General features: G+C 41.5%; 1 protein-coding gene across 7 annotated transcripts in view; it reads right to left on the reverse strand.

Annotated features, from left to right (window-relative positions):
- Positions 1-332: 332 nt before the first annotated feature.
- The window catches only part of IWS1 (interacts with SUPT6H, CTD assembly factor 1), a 41907-nt gene continuing 23380 nt past the window's right edge, over positions 333-18859 (reverse strand). For 3 of the 7 annotated variants that reach the window (XM_036318575.1, XM_036318573.1, XM_036318574.1), the window contains exons 6-14: positions 15751-15848; positions 14494-14644; positions 13070-13152; positions 11722-11851; positions 10512-10629; positions 8582-8693; positions 7423-7479; positions 6119-6230; positions 333-1284 (exon numbers count right to left, since the gene is read on the reverse strand). In XM_036318575.1, the coding sequence (XP_036174468.1) occupies positions 1153-1284; positions 6119-6230; positions 7423-7479; positions 8582-8693; positions 10512-10629; positions 11722-11851; positions 13070-13152; positions 14494-14644; positions 15751-15848 (993 nt within the window). In that variant the 3' untranslated portion in view covers positions 333-1152. Of the gene's footprint in view, positions 1285-5509; positions 5675-6118; positions 6231-7422; positions 7480-8567; positions 8694-10511; positions 10630-11721; positions 11852-13069; positions 13153-14493; positions 14645-15750; positions 15849-18859 lie in introns of those variants that run through there. The other 4 variants (XM_036318576.1, XR_004969120.1, XM_036318577.1 and 1 more) reach the window with 4 other exon arrangements.

Genomic DNA, 18859 nt, shown 5'->3' on the forward strand with positions numbered 1-18859 from the left:
ATTGATGTTTCTCTCTCTCCCTCTCTGAAATCAATAAATATATATTTTTAAAAATCTAAAGATTGAAAATTTCTGACAAGATACTAAGAAATAAAATTTTGCCGGCAGGTTGTTTTAACTGCAAGTAGGATACTGCAGTTCTGACACCAACAACCTGGAATTAGCACCAGACTTCCCAGGTTTAAGGGTCCAGTCCCAACAAGCCTGTCCATTCCAGATGCCAGCTGCCGGTGGGGCCCGTCCCCTCTGGCTGACTGCTTACAAGTCTGAGGGTTCCCATGATGCCCTCAGGTTCAATAATTCACTAAAATGACTCACAGAAATCAGAAAAGCACTGTCTTTATAGTTTTATTATAAAGGATTCAAGTTAGGAAGACCAGACAAATGCCAACACACAGAGGGCGAGGTCTGGGAGGAAACAGCTTCCACACCCTTTCTTGGTGGGATCAAGGCACATCACCATCTCGGCACATCAGTATGCTCACCAATCAGAAAGCTCCGCTGCGCTTCGGTGCCTGGGGCCTCACCATTTAGGCATGACGGTCAAGATCAACTGACGCAACTGAACAGCTACTCAGAATTCAGCACCCTGCAGGTCAGGCCTGCCCGAAGTCCCAACCCTCCACAACAGAGCTCTGAGGTCCTCCTGGTGACTTGACTCATCCTAAAGCCACAGAGGGGCTCACCACAAGTCATCTCATTAGAATCACAAAGACATTCCCATCAGCCAGGAAACCCAAAGGCTTCTGAAGCTCCTGGTTAGGAACCCAGGACAGAGACCAGGCACGTGCCCTGTGATATGACAGTAGGCAGGGCTGAACTTCGAAAGATCACAAACCACTGTCATAGCTAAGATTCTTTCACTCACCAAGAACCAATTTTCACCCCCACTAGTGAGCCTCTAAGACAATGAAGAGACAGCCTCCCAAAACCAGACTGGATTTTATTGTGAAGTCTCTAGAAGTGGGACTAGTATTCCTCTGTACAAAGCCCACACCAATGGTTTTAAGTACACGGAGAGAAATGCAAGTGCTAGGACAATATTTGATACAAGCTGAACCATTTACAGATACACTAAAAAAATTTAAAATATCGTCTTTCTCCCCAGAGTCCATTGCGCATTTCCTAGCGCAGGATGGGGAGCCAAGAAGGTCACAAAGGCATTTTGTTACCCTCGATGCTGATTTTGACCGCGTGTGCAGATCTGCTTTTTTTCCTGATGTCTGTGAACTTCCTCATCTGCTTATCCAGCCGACTGATGCCCTTCTTGGAGGTCCCCTGAAACTGAAAGTAGGAGGGAAATTCAAGAGCCATCACTGAAACACATGCCCCTAGATTAGCTTCCATCTTCGTTCATCAGAAAGTCAGCAGTCAGGAGAGCTCCTAGCTCGGGAATGACCAGACATGCTGTGGTGACTTCCGGAGCAGGAGAGCAAGGGTCCCAGAATGTTAGAAAACACAAGACACCCTCCGTGCAGAGTCATTCTGTCTGTGCCTTATGGGTAAATTTTGTCTCAGTCCATGGAACTCTCGATGCACGAGAGGAGGAGAAATAGAAACTGTAATCCCCAATTCCATCAGATTACATTTTGCCTGTATGCTTTTCCCTTTCAAAAACTAAAGTGGAGTTGATCACTTGACAGATGCACCTTCACACAGAGCTAGGAAAAGGAGAGTCATCGGAGAAAAAGCTGTGAGTATGATGGCTGGGCCAGAGGGTCAGCAAGGCAAACCCGTGAAGTGGAGCTCTGGCTTCACACCTGGGGGAACCCCTGCTCTGCTCGGCAGGTTCTGTGACCCTGGGCAGGTCACGCCCCGGGTCGGCACTGCTCTCAGGACTGCTGGGAGACGTAAATGAGAAAATACCGTCAGCCAGAGGACAGAGCTGGCACTGGAGTCAGTGCTCCAAACGTCACCATGAAGATGACTACTGCTGCCTGCAATCAATTAGATTTAGGTTTAACAAGTATCTGACACAAAAAGAAAAGAAAAGTAAGTCAATCCAAGGGGTTTCTTATTTCTTATATCTCTTCCTGCTTGTCCTTTATGTCTAAAGGTTTGGTTATTACTTTTATATTGTATGTTTTAAAAAGATGTGGTCTCTAAGAAATCGACACCTTTTAGAAGTGCTAAAAAGGTCTGCCATTTGTGTCGAAGATCGAAGATCGGGGTGAACTCTTCTTGCTGACTCTAGGACTGCTAACAATTCCAACCTCTAAGAATCCGAATGGTTAGAGAGAGGTGGGTTTTCCTAATTCCGCCCCTCCTGCCCATGCTTACAAGAAAGTCACCCGTGAAGCTCAAGGCAAAGCTGCTAAAGGAAGGCAGGGCCTGGGAGGCGCTCCAGGGTCAGTGCTGGTGTGGGAAGCTCCTGAGCGGGGAGCCTCCCCAGTCACTATCCTACCTCTGGACTCAAAATCCACACTCAAGCACAAAGCAAGAAACTCTACAAGAGTTTGAATATCCCTGAATAAGAATCATGCTGATCATCAACCCTAGATTTTCTAGGAATATCCCAATTCTAAATATTACTTCCTATCAATCTGAATATGTGGCACCAATACTGAGTCAGCATACACATTCACTATCAGACGAGAAAGAGCTGAGTTACCATCTCTCTACTGAATACCCACTTGGGAGAAGAGATGGAGGGATGAAGAGAGGGGACTTTTGAACATCAGCCATGTGACCTTGGGGTTTTGTCTTCAGATTTCCTTAAGAGGCCCAAGTATCTGACTCCCTTTCAGACAATGTAACCTGATTTATACACTTGCAGTGAGTCCACACTGGAAGTCTTACCTGCTCAGATCTCTGCCAACTACCCAACTGCCAGCAGCTCTCCACACCAGCCTGGATTTCTCCTTGCTCACTCCCAGATCTCCTCTACAGTCTGAGCCCCCATCCCAGCAACGGAAATGCACACACCCACGTCATGCTGAGCTCCTCCTAGCTACAGCTTGGGAGGCTGGTGGCTGCCAGCTGCCCTTACCCCAAGCCTGAACTCACAGAGAGCACTGTGGCTAACACACTAATTTCAACGAGCTAGCCTCTGATTCATCAACTCTACACCACTTCCTTAGGACGGTAAAAGTGCAATGCACTGGTGAACACTTTTATCACAGTTTTACCAGTGAAAAACCAAAAGTAGCCTAAAAGATTAGCAAGATGGGTTTGCTTAAAAAAATTATGGTACAACTATATTCTGACACAATGTCACTAAAAAGAATTTTTACCATGCTAAGTCAAAGACAAAACCCAACAAGGAATACAATATGATGAAGATTTTGCTTAAGAGTTCAAAAACCCAAAACCAGCAATCATGTTTATGTATGCATTTAGAAAAGACCAAAAAGAAGTAACTCAAAATGTTCATGTTAAGGTGCGGTGGATTTACGAGTGACATTAATTTTCTCTGTGCTTTCTCTTTTTAAAAGTTTACATAAAAGCATGTATTGCTTTTGTCATTTTAATGTTATTTAAAAGCACTACATGGCATAAACTAACATATAAACATACAATGTAGTGTAGGCTACTGCATTATTTAGGAGGAAAAATCAGAAACTATAGAAGTGAATAAGCAAATTACATTTTCACATGATACACTACTATGCAGCCATTATAAATGATAAATCTATAAGGTGATTTAAGGAGAGTGATCGAAATTACATATAGCATAATTTTAATTAAAATAGCAATCAAAAAAAGGCAAAAAATATAACAAAGTGCTTTTGAATAGTGTGCTTTTTCTCTGCACTACATCGATGTATTTTCTACAATTATTACAAGAAAAAACTAAGCTTGAAGCATTATGGGAGATATATTTAACAGACCAAACTATTATCAACGGTGACTTAGAGGAAGGGCAGGACTTTGGAAACAGGGTTATTCTGTAGTGTTTAATGTTTATTTATATAACTTCAAAAATAAAAATGACATACAGGAGTGGGTAAAAGTAGGCTTACAGTTGTGAGTACACAAAATAGACTTTATTTTTGTATTATCATTTACCCATTATTGTATTATCTTCCATTCGAACAACTGTAAGCCTACTTTTGCTTAAACCCCTGTATAAACACCCTGTATAAACAAACATTTGCATCTGACAGCCATTGCCTCACTCCACTTGTCTTCGTGGGCCATGTTCATTAGTGGTGGTGCAATGTGAGGCCCGAGTGAACATGCAGGAGCCCCTCTTGAGCAGGGAGACAGTCACATGGCTTAAGGACAATGAACTGAAAAGTAAAATGAGGCCACCAGCCCCCAAACATGTATTTTCTCAAGAGCTCCAAAAGCCAGACTCAGGCCTAGATAAATGCCGGCACCTTATGACCTTGGGAGTGTTGAGGATGAAGGAAAGGAACTGCACTAGAAGTTCCCTCTCCTCACGCTGGCCACCTGTCTGCTCTAGCAGAGGCTGGGTCACCTCCTCCCACCACCTCCTCAGCCACAGGGAAGGAAGGTGGGACCAGAACCATCAACAACAGCAGGGGGGGGGGGGCGCATCCCCCCAGGACGAAAGGCAGGCTTCCAAAGGAGGGGGTCACACAGATCGCTTAAGACATTCCCTTTGCCACACTGTAATTCTCCACTCTCACCAAGGCCTGTACTGGGGAAGAATAAATAGGAAAGACAGGGATAAGTTAAGCTAAAAAGAAGCAGGAATGTGGGCGGGGGGGGGGGGGGGGGGGGGGGAGAGCGGAGACGGGCAGGAGTGAAGGGATATCGAGGAGCATCGATACGGATAAAAGAAAAACGGGCAGGAGTTATAGATGAAGTTCATGGCCCTGAACTACTGTTCTTCTACCCATTATTTATTCTAAAAAATAAGAAAGTAGGCTTTGTTTAGACATTAGCTTCACAACAAAGTGAACTGGCAGGAAGGTGAGTGTAAATCATGGAAGTAGCTGCCAAGGTGGGGTCATGGAGAAGTCACAGGAGGCACCAGCACACTCAGACTGTCCAGAATACACTGCGGTGAAGGCGCTCTGTCACTCTCAGAGCACGGCAGGTCAGAGACCGGCTTTACGAAAGTTCCAAAGTCTATTTCCAACCACATATCAAATATGCAGTCATCAAATTTATCTCTTAAATAGTGTCAGGCTTTATGCCATGAGTTCTCAAATGCATGTTGCTGAGCCACTGACAGTAGCAAAAGAAGCCACATCCCTCCCACCAAGAAGTTACTAACTGGTTTCTATGCCTGTAACACAGACCACTATGGTCCTAGGCCCTAACAAAGTCCTTTTAATAAAAACGGGCACAGTCAAGACCAACATGCTTCCCAGGGAAGGGACTGTCTGTGGGTCTCTAGGGTGCCAGTAAAGGAGGAGTCCACTTCCATGTCAATTTCCAGGTGTTCAGGAAGACCTCAATGTCACTCAGCGCCTGTTAGGGTCATTACTTCAGAAACTAAAAGTGGGCCTGGGCTTGTCTGGCTAAGCAAACACACACACACGTCCTCACTTCAGCTACTGACAATTCAAGCACATGCACAGAGCACGCCTCCTTGGGGATACCTCCTGGACACACTCTGGCAGGGCCAGGCCTACAGGGGCATCCTGTTGCCTTCAATGCTGAACTTGACAGCACGGTGCACTCTGCTGAGTCGTTTCTGTTCGGCAAACCGCCTCTTATGCTTTTCCAATCGGTTTAGGCCCTTTTTAAGAATACCAGGCTAGAAAGAACGGTTGGAATGGAGAATAAAAAAAGATTACTGAAAAGCAATGAAGATCACTGAGCAGTATTTACAGTGATGGTAGAGGAAGTATCTACTCTAAATATTTCACAACAGAATTACTTAAAACAGTGGAGAGGAAGGAAGGGGAAACTGCAGAAGCAGGTGAGTTCTGATTCTCATAGTTAAAAAAAATGACCATATCAGAACACTAGGTCCAAGATTTGGTTGAAATAAAGGGATAAATAAGAAAAATCTTGACTTGATAATGTTACTTTAAGTCTGAAGTAAAGCTCACTAGCAACACGTGGCCTGGCTGGATAGAAGAGCAGAGAACAGCTCTCTCGAAATCAGATAAATCTCAAGAGCAGTTATTCAACATGAACTAAAAGATAAAATAGTAATTGGCATGAGATCCACCTTGCTGTTCCCCTGCTTGCTTACCCTGGACGACTCCATTTCCACATTCCACTTGGGCCTGACAACATAGTCCTTGTTTGAGGGCATTGGCACCCTCGCGCGGGCACAGAATCCAGGATCTCCAGGTCTGAGGGCCCTGAAAAGAGAATGTTTTATGTAGCAACCACGTCTGGGCCCATCCCATTCAGACAAACACCTGTTTCAAGCCTCCTCTGCCCTCCCAAGGTTACCCTCCGCCCCGCCCCGTCTCAGCTGGCCTCATCCTCACTCATATTTCTGCACGGACTCCTCAGCTTCCCTTCCAGGGCCTGCTTCCTCTTCTCTTTTTAGTGAACACCATCATCTCAGCTACTTAGGTTAAAATTCTGGTTGGTGTCTTCAAATCTAGCCAGCTCCTCCCCGACTAAGTCACCTACTCCTCGCGATTTGGCCCCTGCAAAGCCTTCTCAACCTTCTCTTTCCCCCGAGCCTTCTCAGTTTAACCATGTGCTGCCTTTAGTTTCTCCCCTCCAACCCGCCCTCCACACACCAACATCAGCACCCAAATCAAATCTGATGACTTCATGTCCTTGCTCAAAAGCTTTCTATGGAAGCACAGAGAAGTGAAAAGTCTTCATTTAGATTTAAAGCTGTTCAAAATTTGGTCCCAATCTACACTTCCAACCTTATCTTCTAGCATCTCAGGCACCACCTACTGCCCAACCACTCCAGTCCAACTGCCATCCCTAAAATAGGTCTTGCACACACTTACCCCACATCCTTTCTTAAGCCCTCCCTTTATCTATAATCCCCCTAAAAACTTTTTGAGAGCATGGACTATTTTAAATTCAATTTTGTATTTCCAGAGCTTAATGCAGAAGTCTAGGACATAGCAAGCAGCAATAAAATCTATGTTATTATCTTTTAAGACTACTGCCTTAAAAAACAAACAAACTGATTCCAGAGAGAGGAAGGGAGAGAGGCAGGGAGGCAGAGGTAAGAAACACTGATCGGCTGCCTCCTGCACTCATCCTGACCAGGGACTGAGCCCACAAACTGGGTATGTGTCCTGACCGGAAATCCAATCTGCCACCCCTTGGTAAATAGGACAACACTGAACCAACTGAGCTACACTGGCCAGGGCTAAAATCTTTACTGAATGAACTACTTCTCAATCTTCCTTGTAGCTTCCAGAGCACCCAATACAATGCTTTGTGGCTATTCAATGAATGTTAAACTGAAAAATCATCTCTTGTCAATGTGAACATACATCATTTCATTTGCTATTTTTCTTAAAACAAAGCAGCAAACAGAACAAGAAAGAAATAAAACAAATACAAAGTTCTTACTTCTCCTCTCCTGTCAGCACCTTTTCCAGGTCTCTTCGGGGTGTCTGACCACCAGTGCTGGGAAAAAAGTAATCAATGAAATATTAGGAATGTTAAAATCTTATCCTATATAATAAAGAGCTAATATGCAAATGTCGTCAGGCCCTCATGCCGGCATGGCTCAGACACTCAACACTGGGGAGAGAGGAATGGGGGCCAGCCAGGCTGTGGCCCGGGAGAGGGACAAGCCGCCCGCCCTGCAGTCCTGGGCACCAGCGGCTGCACCTATGGCCCGGGAGAGGGACAAGCTGCCTGCCCCATGGTCCCGGGTGCCTGCGGCTGTGGCCCGGGCAAAGCCGGCCCGGGTCCCGGGTGCCTGCGACTGGCTGGAGGGAATCCTGGGTCCCAGGTGCAGGGCGAGGCAGAGACGGTTAGGGGCCATCAGGCCAGCAGGGGAGAAGCTAGGGACTATCAGGCAGGCAGGCAGAGGTGGTTAGGGGCAATCAGGCAGGCAGGCAGAAGGGTTAGGGGCGATCAGGCAGGCGAGCAGTTAGTAGCCAGTGGTCCCGGGTTGCGAGAGGCAGTCGGACATCCCCTGAGGGGTACCGGATTGGAGAGGGTGCAGGCCGGGCTGAGGGACACCCCCACCCCCCGCACTAATTTCGTGCACTGGGCCTCTAGCAACTTTGTAAGAAAGAAAGAGCAAAGTGGAACATCAAACTTAGACCACAATTAAGTCCTTTACAATCGAAAAATAATTCTTAATCTTGCACACCAGGTTTCATTATGGGTGAATGGTGACTGCCATGGATACAACTGTATCCAGTTTTATTGATACAAACCGAACCAATATTATCTTTTTCTCCTAAGAATTTGTATACGGGACTGAGAAGGACAGTTTTTTCTGCAAGTGGCCAGAACAAAAAAAGCCGCCTCCAGAACTGTGGCAGAGGCCACACTCCACCAGATCAAGCCAGAAGTCTGGGAGGGTGTGGGCCTTCACTTACACACTGTCCCACAGAAATTAAGAGGGTATTGTGAGCTACACAGATACATCAAGCCGAGAGGAAAGACAAAATCCTATCATCTTAGCAGGTTTCCTAATGATCTTATTTACAAAAACACCAAGTTACTATAACAATAACATCGACTCCACTTCCTCATACCTGTTCCCTCATACCTGCTCATTCTTCGTCGTTGAGGCATTTGCTCTAGGTCTCTCTGCTCCCTCTCTTCTCTCGTCATGCCTTTGTAATTTGAGGTAAGACCAAATATAGGCCGAGACCATTCATCTGTAACCAGGAAAACACAATTATTTAGTACACGGAGTTGCATTCCTCCTACCATGTCTTGAAATAGTCACACTCTAGTGTTATGCTATATTCTAGGTATTTAGAATATTCTTTCCTTAAGGATACCATTATCTCAGGACCATTCATAGGATAAATGCGGCCTAATACCAACATTACAAGTAGCTCCAGTTGGTTCAGAAAATTCAGTATAAAAAAGTCACCAGCCGTTTGAAAGTAATTCCTGACCCACTTTAACAGTCAACAAGTTGCACTGTCATTTCATAAAGACAGTCTAATTTCTAATTTACTATATTCAAAATGAGAAAATCTGGCCCGGCAGGCATGGCTCAGTGGTTGAGCATCGACCTATGAACCAGGAGGTCACAGTTCAATTCCCAGTCAGAGCACATGTGTGGGTTGAGGGCTTGAGCCCCAGTGGGGGGTGTGCAGGAGGCAGCCGACCAATGATTCCTATCATTGATATATCTATCTCTCTCTGCCTTCCTCTCTGAAATCAATAAAAATATTTTTAAAAGAGAAAATCTTGAAATTGTTCTACTTTCTCATTCTAAAAAATGTTCACTTGTTACTTGTTAAAATGGTCTAAATCTTTAAAAATCATATTTTAACAGTGCAGCTTTAGGGTCTCTATTCCATTAAATCTAAGAAAGCTGCTAGGATGAACACGAAAAAAAGTACTACAGGCCCACTGATTAGTTAGTAAAAGTCCAAAGGTGCTTTTATTTTGAAACATGATGTAGACTATCGTTGCATTTAATATACTATTAAGGGTTGTCAAACTAATAAGAAAGCAATAGTCTCAGAGGAGGTGGTCTAACTATCTTTGAAAACTGACCTGCCAGCCCTTCGCCTGGATTCAGAATCACTGTGATAACAAGTAGTGTGTATTATTTTTTTAGTGTAAAGGACTCAATCACTGGGAATATTCTGCTTTTCTCAGTCTAGGGCAAAAAAAGGGTCGGGAAAGACTGCACAAAAGCATCAAAAGTTTATTATTTAATAGGTAGTAAATTACAGATTATCAAAGATCAAAGATATAATAGTTCTCTGGTATATTAAAAAATTTAAATTTCCCTAAAAACTTCTGATACTCTTAAAAAATTCAATAGAAAAATAATTACTATCTTCAGAAGCAGTTGCTTTTTCAGTCTAGTTTGGAAGTTTAAAAATTCCTTCCCAATAAGGAGCACAGCAAGAGTCAAGGAGAATGATGAAAATGCTCGCTTTTCATTCTTAAAACGGAAGGATTTTATAAACATTACAGCAACTGATTAGATGGAGGCTTGGAAGACCACTATAAAAGTAACAACAGCAGCAGCAGTGGCTAACGTTTCCTGAGGAGTATATATGTGTGTATGAATATCTATGGCTTTGTATATACTCTCTCATTTAATCTTTACAAAAAACCCAAAGCAAGCACCCATTTTACAGAGGAGAAAACCAGGGCCTGGAGCTGAAAGCAGGAGTCTAAGGATGTGCAGTAAGGTAGGTGGTGAATCTAGGATTTGAAACCAGGTATGACTAATGCCAGGACCAGCATTCCAGTGCCTCTCTCACGACTTGCTCTTGGTCCATGATTAGAAAATGCATCATTTTACTTACTGTACTTAATACTGAATTACATACTTAAATATACTGAGAAGCATTTTCAGTGTAAAAGTAAAAAATCTGGTACCTATAAGAAGGTACCAAACATTTTTTCTATTCCACTTATATTGATTCTTTTTAAATATATATTGGTACAGATACAGTTACATTTACAAAACCATAAACACAACAAAAACCAAATGTACATACTGATGAGTTTCCCTGCCATGTCCTTGTTGGACCGTGACTCTTTGGGATGTTTGTAGAGATACATCACTGCTCGTCCAATCCCACTGTGCTTCAGGGTCTCTTGGCTCACACTGGGCAGCTGAGGACATAAGCACGTGCACACAACATGAATCATGCAGAACTGGGAGTCCTGCCCATCTATTCTAGAAGAGCCTCTGAGACCTGGCTCATTCACAATAGGATAAGTAACAAAAAATCTCAATTTTCAGGATCTACAGATACTGAACACAAAGGTATTTTGTGTTCACATCAAGAGTTGAGAGTTCAGCCCTAACTGGTTTGGCTCAGCGGATAGAGCGTCGGCCTGCGGACTGAAGGGTCCCAGGTTCGATTCTGATCAAGGGCATGTACCTGGGTTGCGGGCACATCCCCAGTAGGGGGCGTGCAAGAGGCAGCTGAACCGATGTTTCTAACTCTGTATCCCTCTCCCTCTCCCTTCCTCTCTGTAAAAAATCAGTAAAATATAATAAGAAGAGAAAAAAAAGAGTTGAGAGTTCAGTATTAGTGCTGCGTCCAAGTAAAACTTAACAAAGTGAGAAAATGTGAACTACGCATACTCAGAGGTTAACAGTTTAATACAAGATGCAGCACCGGCCCAGAATCAAATAGATCTAAGTCTGAACCCAAGCACAGCCATCTGTGAGCAATGTGACCTTGGACAAGTCATTTAACTTCCCTGAGTCTTAACTTCCTCATCTGTAAATGGAGACAATACACCCACCTTGCAGGCTTGTGGTGAGGAGTAAGAACAACTAGCACACAGGTTTCTCGAGGATCCCCTTAGAAGCTATGTTGCTTGCCCCAGGGGTCACAGCCATGTCACAGTGGCCCAGCTGAAGATTCTAATGCAGGCTTATCTCTGAAGTTGGTGTTTTCACTCTGTTTTCCTCCCCGCCCCCAAGACATGCCCACTACTGTACTACGCTACACAGCAACCACAGCTCCTCCAGGATCTCTTCCCTTCCATGCCAGATTCACATGAAGCTTATCAGGGCCGCCTTCATTTATGCTCATTTTATTTTGCTATGTTCCTAAAAACATACTGAATAAAACCCCTCTTCTGGCAGAGAGAACACATAAATACAAGGTAATATAAATATAGAGGTTGCAATAACATAAACCACATTAAATAATTAATGATGCGCGAACAATCAGATCATCTGGCTCTAACCTCTTGTAGAATCTTCAACAGCTCCTCTCGAATCTTTAGTGCTGGCAAACTCCTGTCTGGGAGAGGTGAGAGCCATTCTTTGATGGCAGACATCACACCACTGTCAATAAACGTTTCTTTAAGGTCCTGCCTGAAATAATAATCACACAAAAGTCAAGCCTATACATGTTGGTTCTACTATAGCTTCCTTTGATTTTCTTACGTATTTAGTGATGCTTTCAGAAACCCTCCCACAGAGTCAGCCTGCACTCATGTTTACAGTGCCCTATTCACAGACTTCAAAGCAACAGAACATTTACTTCCTATTTTCAAAAACACACTTGACAGGCAGATGATTTGTTCAAAACAAAACAAACCCAAATTACACAAATCAGGTTAATGTTAATATAAATGATACAGACAGTCAGAATAATGAGCTCCAATTATTACAACTATAAAATTAATGCTTAATCTGTCAGGATAGTGATTCTGAAACTGTTTTGGGTGAAAGAAAACTCAGAATTATGCAAGACACCAGGAGGAAAGCATTCGCGTAGCAGGAAAAGTATGCCAACGAATTACTGACATTTAAATTTCATTTTCTGTACTAGAGTCAAATATGTTAACAGACACCATGACACTATCAGAGGGAGCGATTTTCTAGTAGGAAGTCCTAGGTTCAAGGTGAAATCAAAACTGTTCAGGCATCGCCCTGGCTGGTTTGGCTCAGTGGACAGAGCGTTGGCCTGCGGACTGAAGGTTCCTGGGTTTGATTCCAGTCACATGCCCAGGTTGCGGGCTCAGTTCCCATTGGGGGGTGTGCAGGAGGCAGCTGATCAATGATTCTCTCTCATCACTGATGTTTCTCTCTCTCCCTTTCTCTTCCTCTCTGAAATCAATAAAAACATGTATTAAAAAATTATTCAGGCTCCTCAGCAAAACAATGAAAGACCTTGCTAACAACGACTCATCAAGAAAAGACCCTTATTCCAGAAGTACCACCGACACGGTTCCTGACAGAACAGCCACATCAGCCTTGCAGGTATGTGCTTCACTCTCCCATAACGTGCTGTTCACACTGGGAAACAGCTGTACACTTACCAGACTGAAAACTGTCTATAAAGAACAATATTAGTGGTTTCCAAGTTTTTCTTTCATTAATATCAGTTTGCTATCTGTTCCATTTGCATCCGGAATCAAGGTTTAAAAGAAATTTGTGAGACGGTAACATAACTTAGGAAATTCTATTCATTATTGCTCTATGAATTGACAGAAGGCAATCATTCTTTAATATCTCTAGAACACCAGTACATAGTCTGACTATCATTCCACTAAAAGGAAAAAACTTTTTCAATAAAACAATACTTACTTCTTAAGGTGCATAACCACAGTAGGTAATAATGTTAATTTTTTCAGTGCTGGCTTTTTTTGATTGTTCAACTGTCTGTCTTCCTATCCAGGAAGAAAAAGATTTAAAAAATAATAAATAAAGCCATTATTAATAATGAATTTCAAGCATTATAATTTAGAGTCTAAAATAAAGCAGCAATTTTCCTGAGAAACTATACTTTTTCCTACAAGAAAGAAAAATTAAGTTAAAACTGACTTTTGTGTACAGCCCCAAATTCTGTATCTGTCCATGTCAATCAAACCCATACAGCCATTAAGATAGCTTTAACAGCCCTAACCGGTTTGGCTCAGTGGATAGAGCGTTGGCCTGCAGACTGAAAGGTCCCAGGTTCGATTCCAGTCAAGGGCATGTACCTTGGTTGCAGGCACATCCCGAGTGGGAGGTGTGCAGGAGGCAGCTGATGGATGTTTCTCTCTCATCGATGTTCCTAACTCTCTATCCCTCTCCCTTCCTCTCAGTAAAAAATCAACAAAATATGTTTAAAAAAATAAAATAAAATAAATAAAATAAATAAAATAAAAAAATAATAAAATAGCTTTAACAATTACAAATTGAGAAAATAATTTTAATTCAAAATGGTGGCATAATTGTAAAGTTTTCAGAGTTCATGTAAGGTACAAAATTATACCTGGGAAAATTTGGTTTATTATCAGAAATAACTTTCCAGCTGGAAGGCTTGTATAATAATGGGGTGTTATTAAAGGAGAGTTTCAGTATTTACTTGGGCATTTTTTAAATTATGAAAAAGTTCAAATTCCACAACAGAAAACAAATAATATACTCCTGTTATGTACATTTTAACAACTAAACACACATGGTCAGTCTTATTTTAGCTATTTCTCTAGCTATTTCCCCCTCAACCTTGAATTATTTCAAAACAAACCCTAGACACATATCACTGAATGCATAAATACTTCAGGAAGTGTCTCCAAAAGATCAGAACTGGTTTTTAAACATAATAACATAATTTAAAAAATTAGGGCAGAATTTTAAAGCACAATGAGTTAAATACAATCTCTTAATCAGAGGCAAGAGAATAACATGAGTTTATAACATAATAAACATGAGTGTATGACTTTTTATATGTGAAGAAAAATTAAACTTTGTGGTAAACCAGCCAAACTGGAAAGAAAATCATTCCTCCACAAAATTAGCAAAGCCATTAGGCTAAAAAGGCACATTTTTACTTAATACTTTCGCCTTTTCACTTTTTCTAAACATGTTACTAAAAAATTAAAATTTTTTCTGTGCTTAAAATTTAGAATAGTAAATGCTTTATTACAAAAAACAAAGTATCTTAAGTGTAAGCAAGGGCTAAGCTAAAAAACAAAAAGCCATTGACCCAATTAAGTGGGAGAAAGATTAAGCAGCGGCCAACTCACCTCAGCAGCTTCATTCATCTTGACGATCATGGCGCTCACCACATCGTCTGCATCACTAATGAAAGTACCACCATCACGATTACGCCTGCGCTTACCGCTCATGCTCTTTTTCCGCTGCAACATCATCTCAAAATCCGACAGAAAGTCCATACTAAGCAGTAACACAAAAATCAAGTGACATACAAATTGCCTTTTAAATACACATTTCCTTTGATCACAGTTAAGAACCAATTTTCTTAATTGTAATTCAATGGAGAATTCTCTTCAAGTACAAGTACTTATGACTTGCCTTTACAAGAGCATGTGACCCTGGGTTTTATGTTCAACCTCTATGCTACCCCAATTGTTCCACACTAAGCTTTTCATACACTGTGTGAACACTTGCATGTATCAGCTTGAGAAAGAACATTTCCAATTCCAAGTTCTTGTTCAGGGGTACTGCCTGCATTCCATGGTTCAGTTATGGCTGCACTGACTTCTGGGGGAGATACAGCAGTGTTCACTCATTTGGGTGTTTTGTCTTCCATAGCATAAGTAGAAAAAATAAAATAAACCGCTGCTTTTCAGTGGTGCAGCTCAAAACGTAATGTCACTGAGATAAAGGTGGACATCTACAGATTTCTAAGAGCCTCAAAGCTTTATGGCTTTCCCCTGAATCATTACGTTCAAAGAGGAAGTTGACTTGCTCTCTGCCACTGTCATATAAATGAGATGTGATTTATATGTTATATGATAATTTCCAAAGGTATTACCAAGCTCCTTCAGCATGTCACTAGGAATTAAAAGGGAAATATTTTTTAAAGCATTATCTTTACAACTGTAAACAGCAGCTAATGAATCATTCTGTTTGGCACTTTTCAAGATACCAGATTGTTCTGAACAGATTAACGGAAGTATGTGAAATACAATCAAGTAATATTTTGCAATTAAGACTTTAGCATTATTTCCATCAGGACCCCCAAATCAACTTTTCTTCTAAAAGCACATTGTTTTGTAAGAGCTTATTTGGTGAGATATAAATGAAGAGCCTGGCACCATAAAACTCCACACATTATGACAGCTGAGCACAGGGCAAATGGAAGAAAAATAACAAGAGCAAAGAGTTTACGGACAGCAGTCATTAACCAGAAGGAAGAGAAAAGGAGCAGATCCCTGCCTGGACCTAATCAGCAGCCAAATAAGAAAAAACGAAGTTTGACAGCCTTTACCTTCATTTTTATAGTCTCTTTAAAAATTTCTTTTAAATAAAAGACTTACTGTTTTCCTCTCTTTATGTTATCATCAGAATCTGAATCTTCAGCTTCTTTTATCTGTGTTTCACTTTTTTCTTCTTCCAAATCTTCTTGGTTAAAACCCTAAAAGCAGGGTAAATTAGCCAGTTATCACAACTACATTACAGATTTTCTTCTGTGTAACTGCTCTTACTTTTTTGTACTTTAACTGCAATACATTCACAAAGAATGAAAATTAAATAGGTATCAAAAGGTATATGGCAAAAAAGCTCCCTCCCACCCTAGTCGTTAGTGTTACTACGCTTTCTTGTGTCTCCTTCCAGTTATAGTCATTTATACAAGCACTTCTACATGTTATACTTACTCCTTTTATTATACAAATGGCAGCATACTACTACACACACCTGGTACAGTATATCATCATGCACTTTCCACGTCCTATATAATAAAAGTGTAATATGCAAATTGTCCTCTCGACCAGGAGTTCAACCACTTGCTATGCGCTGACCACCAGGGGGTGGCGTGGAACATGGTGGGCATCGGCGATGAGACACAGGGAGTGGGCAGCAGTGGAGGCGCTGCCAGCTCCAATGGGCTTCCGGGTGAGAAGGGCAGCAGCAGCTGGGATTACAGGGGCCGGTCAGGCTCCCCATGGGTTCGCGCAGGAGCCAGTCTGTGAGGCCGGCTGGCCAGGAGAGAGCACACTGTCCGTCCACAGGCCCATGCTGCGGCCCAGCCCATGGCATCTGGCTGCGCTCACTACATCTCTGCGAGGGGACTCGGGTGCCGTGATTCACGTGGAGGGGCTTGCCAGCCGTGGGCAAACGACGACCCGCGGGCCGGATCCAGCCCGTTTGAAATGAATAAAACTATTGAAACAAAAGGCCGTACCCTTTTATGTAATGATCTTTACTTTGAATTTATATTAGTTCACACAAACACTCCATCCATGCTTTTGTTCCGGCCCTCCGGTCCAGTTTAAGAACCCATTGTGGCCCTCGAGTCAAAAAGTTTGTCCACCCCTGGGCTTGCGCAGGGGCCTGGGGGCTCAGGTGCTGCCCAGGGCCCAGAGGTCAGGTGTGGGACCTACCCTTCCATGCCAGACGCTTATGCTTTAATTGCCGGCCAGGCCAAGGGACCATACCCTTGCACAAATTTTGTGCACCAGGCCTCTAGTATAATAAAATCTGAAGACTAAGTCCTATCAGCATAAAGCAACCTTGTTCTTTTGAAGGCTTGGCTATTTCACCACATGTCTGCAACCAGAATTTGTTTATATACATTTCCCTACTGACATTTAGATGTGTGTATCCGAAATTTTGAGAAATATTTGCCAAACTGTCTTCCATCAAGGTTATGCCAATGAACTCTCCTTCCAATACCATCTTCATAGGTGATCAAACACTGATATTTCCCAATCTCTGAACTGAAAAACAAAGGCATCTGTGTAGCTTTCTTTGCATTCTGTCATGAGTAAGGTTGGGCTTTTTTCTTTTTATGTTTAGAAGCCATTTGTAATTCTGTGTGAACTCTCAACATCCTATTACTTTATGTTGAGTCTTTGCCTAATTGGTCTGAAAAACCTCTTTAAAATTAGCTCTCAAGTGACAGGAACTGCAGAGCCCATACAGTTTGCTTTTGTTCATGGTAATGTTTTCCAGGCATGATTTTTTTTTAATGGCCAGCTGTGTTGTTTTTTTTTCTAGGCATGATTCTTTATGTAATTGAAATAAATGATCCATCTTTACTTTATAGCTTCTAACACTTATCCATATTTAGAAAGGACTTCCCAATGACTGTTGGGACGTGTGTTTTTCTCAATGAAATGAGTGTACAGCAAAGTTGACATAAACTTTCCAAACTAGGGGCACAGACCTTAATCTTGCACAAAGTTGTTTAACCTAGTGTAAGCTCCAAGAGGGCAATTTCCAAACAACCTTCGGCAGAGACGCTCTCAAATACTTGCTGATTCATCTAGTTTCACTCTCTTTTGCTTTAGTACTAAAAGTATGATTTCTTTTTTAATCCAAAAACTATTTAACAAGGAAGTTTTAAATTTCTGGGTGGCAAGGGTGTTTTGGTTGCTACTTTTGTTATTAATTTTCAGTTTCATGGCATTGCAATTAAGAAAATGTTGTCTATACTTTGTACTTTTTGTAAAACTTGATTTTAAAATTTACATAAAAATGCAAACCAAGAAAAGTCAAGTCAATCTTGAAGCATAACAACCTTAGAGGACATAACCAACTAAATATAAAAAAGACACTGCGGAAACATTTTGGATAATATATACAGACACTTGATTTATGACAAAAATGGCATTATACAGTAGTGGGAACAAATGAGCTAAGCTAGGTCAATTGAATATTCCAAATGGGGGAAAATCTTGACTCTATCTCATACACACCACACAAAAATCTGATTGTACAAGTAAATGTGAAGGATGAAACAATCAAGCTTCAATCTAGAGAATAACTCAGGAGAATATTTTTATATCCTTGAGGACAAGCAAAAATTTTCTTAGAATTAAAAAGCTTTCAACATAAAGGAAAGGATTGGTAAAGTTGATTTATATTAAAATTAACAAGTTTTGTTCCTCAAGACTCCACTAAGAAAGTAAAAAGGCAAGCCACAGAAGAAATTTTTAAGTTTTATAATCACCCAAAGGGTTTTTATCCAGATTATATATATATAAAGAGACTCTTCTGCAGTGTTTTGGTTCTTTCCGTTACATTCCACATAGATTATACATCTGTCATTTCTCTTTGCAGATTATCAATTTTTGTTTTGTATGTACATATTTGTTTTGTGTGAACATGGCTAAGTACAATTTTAAAAACTTCTATCAGTATAAACTGATTATCTTTATCTCAAATAATGTTTTTACCTTAAAGTCTACCTCTTTACTATTCATATAGCTCTACCAGTTTTATTTATTTATTTTTTGGGGGGGTAATGTTCAGGTAAAGTATCTCTATTAAAAATCTTGTTTCAGATGAATCTTGAAATTATTATACAGCAGATTGTTAAAAATCTGTCTGACCATCTTTATCTTTAAAAAAATATTTTTATTGATTTTAGAGGGGAAGGAAGAGGGAGAGAGAGAAACATCAATGATGAGAGGGAATCACGTT

The sequence above is a fragment of the Myotis myotis genome, unplaced genomic scaffold (assembly GCF_014108235.1).
Source record: "Myotis myotis isolate mMyoMyo1 unplaced genomic scaffold, mMyoMyo1.p scaffold_m19_p_8, whole genome shotgun sequence".
NCBI lineage: Eukaryota > Metazoa > Chordata > Mammalia > Chiroptera > Vespertilionidae > Myotis > Myotis myotis.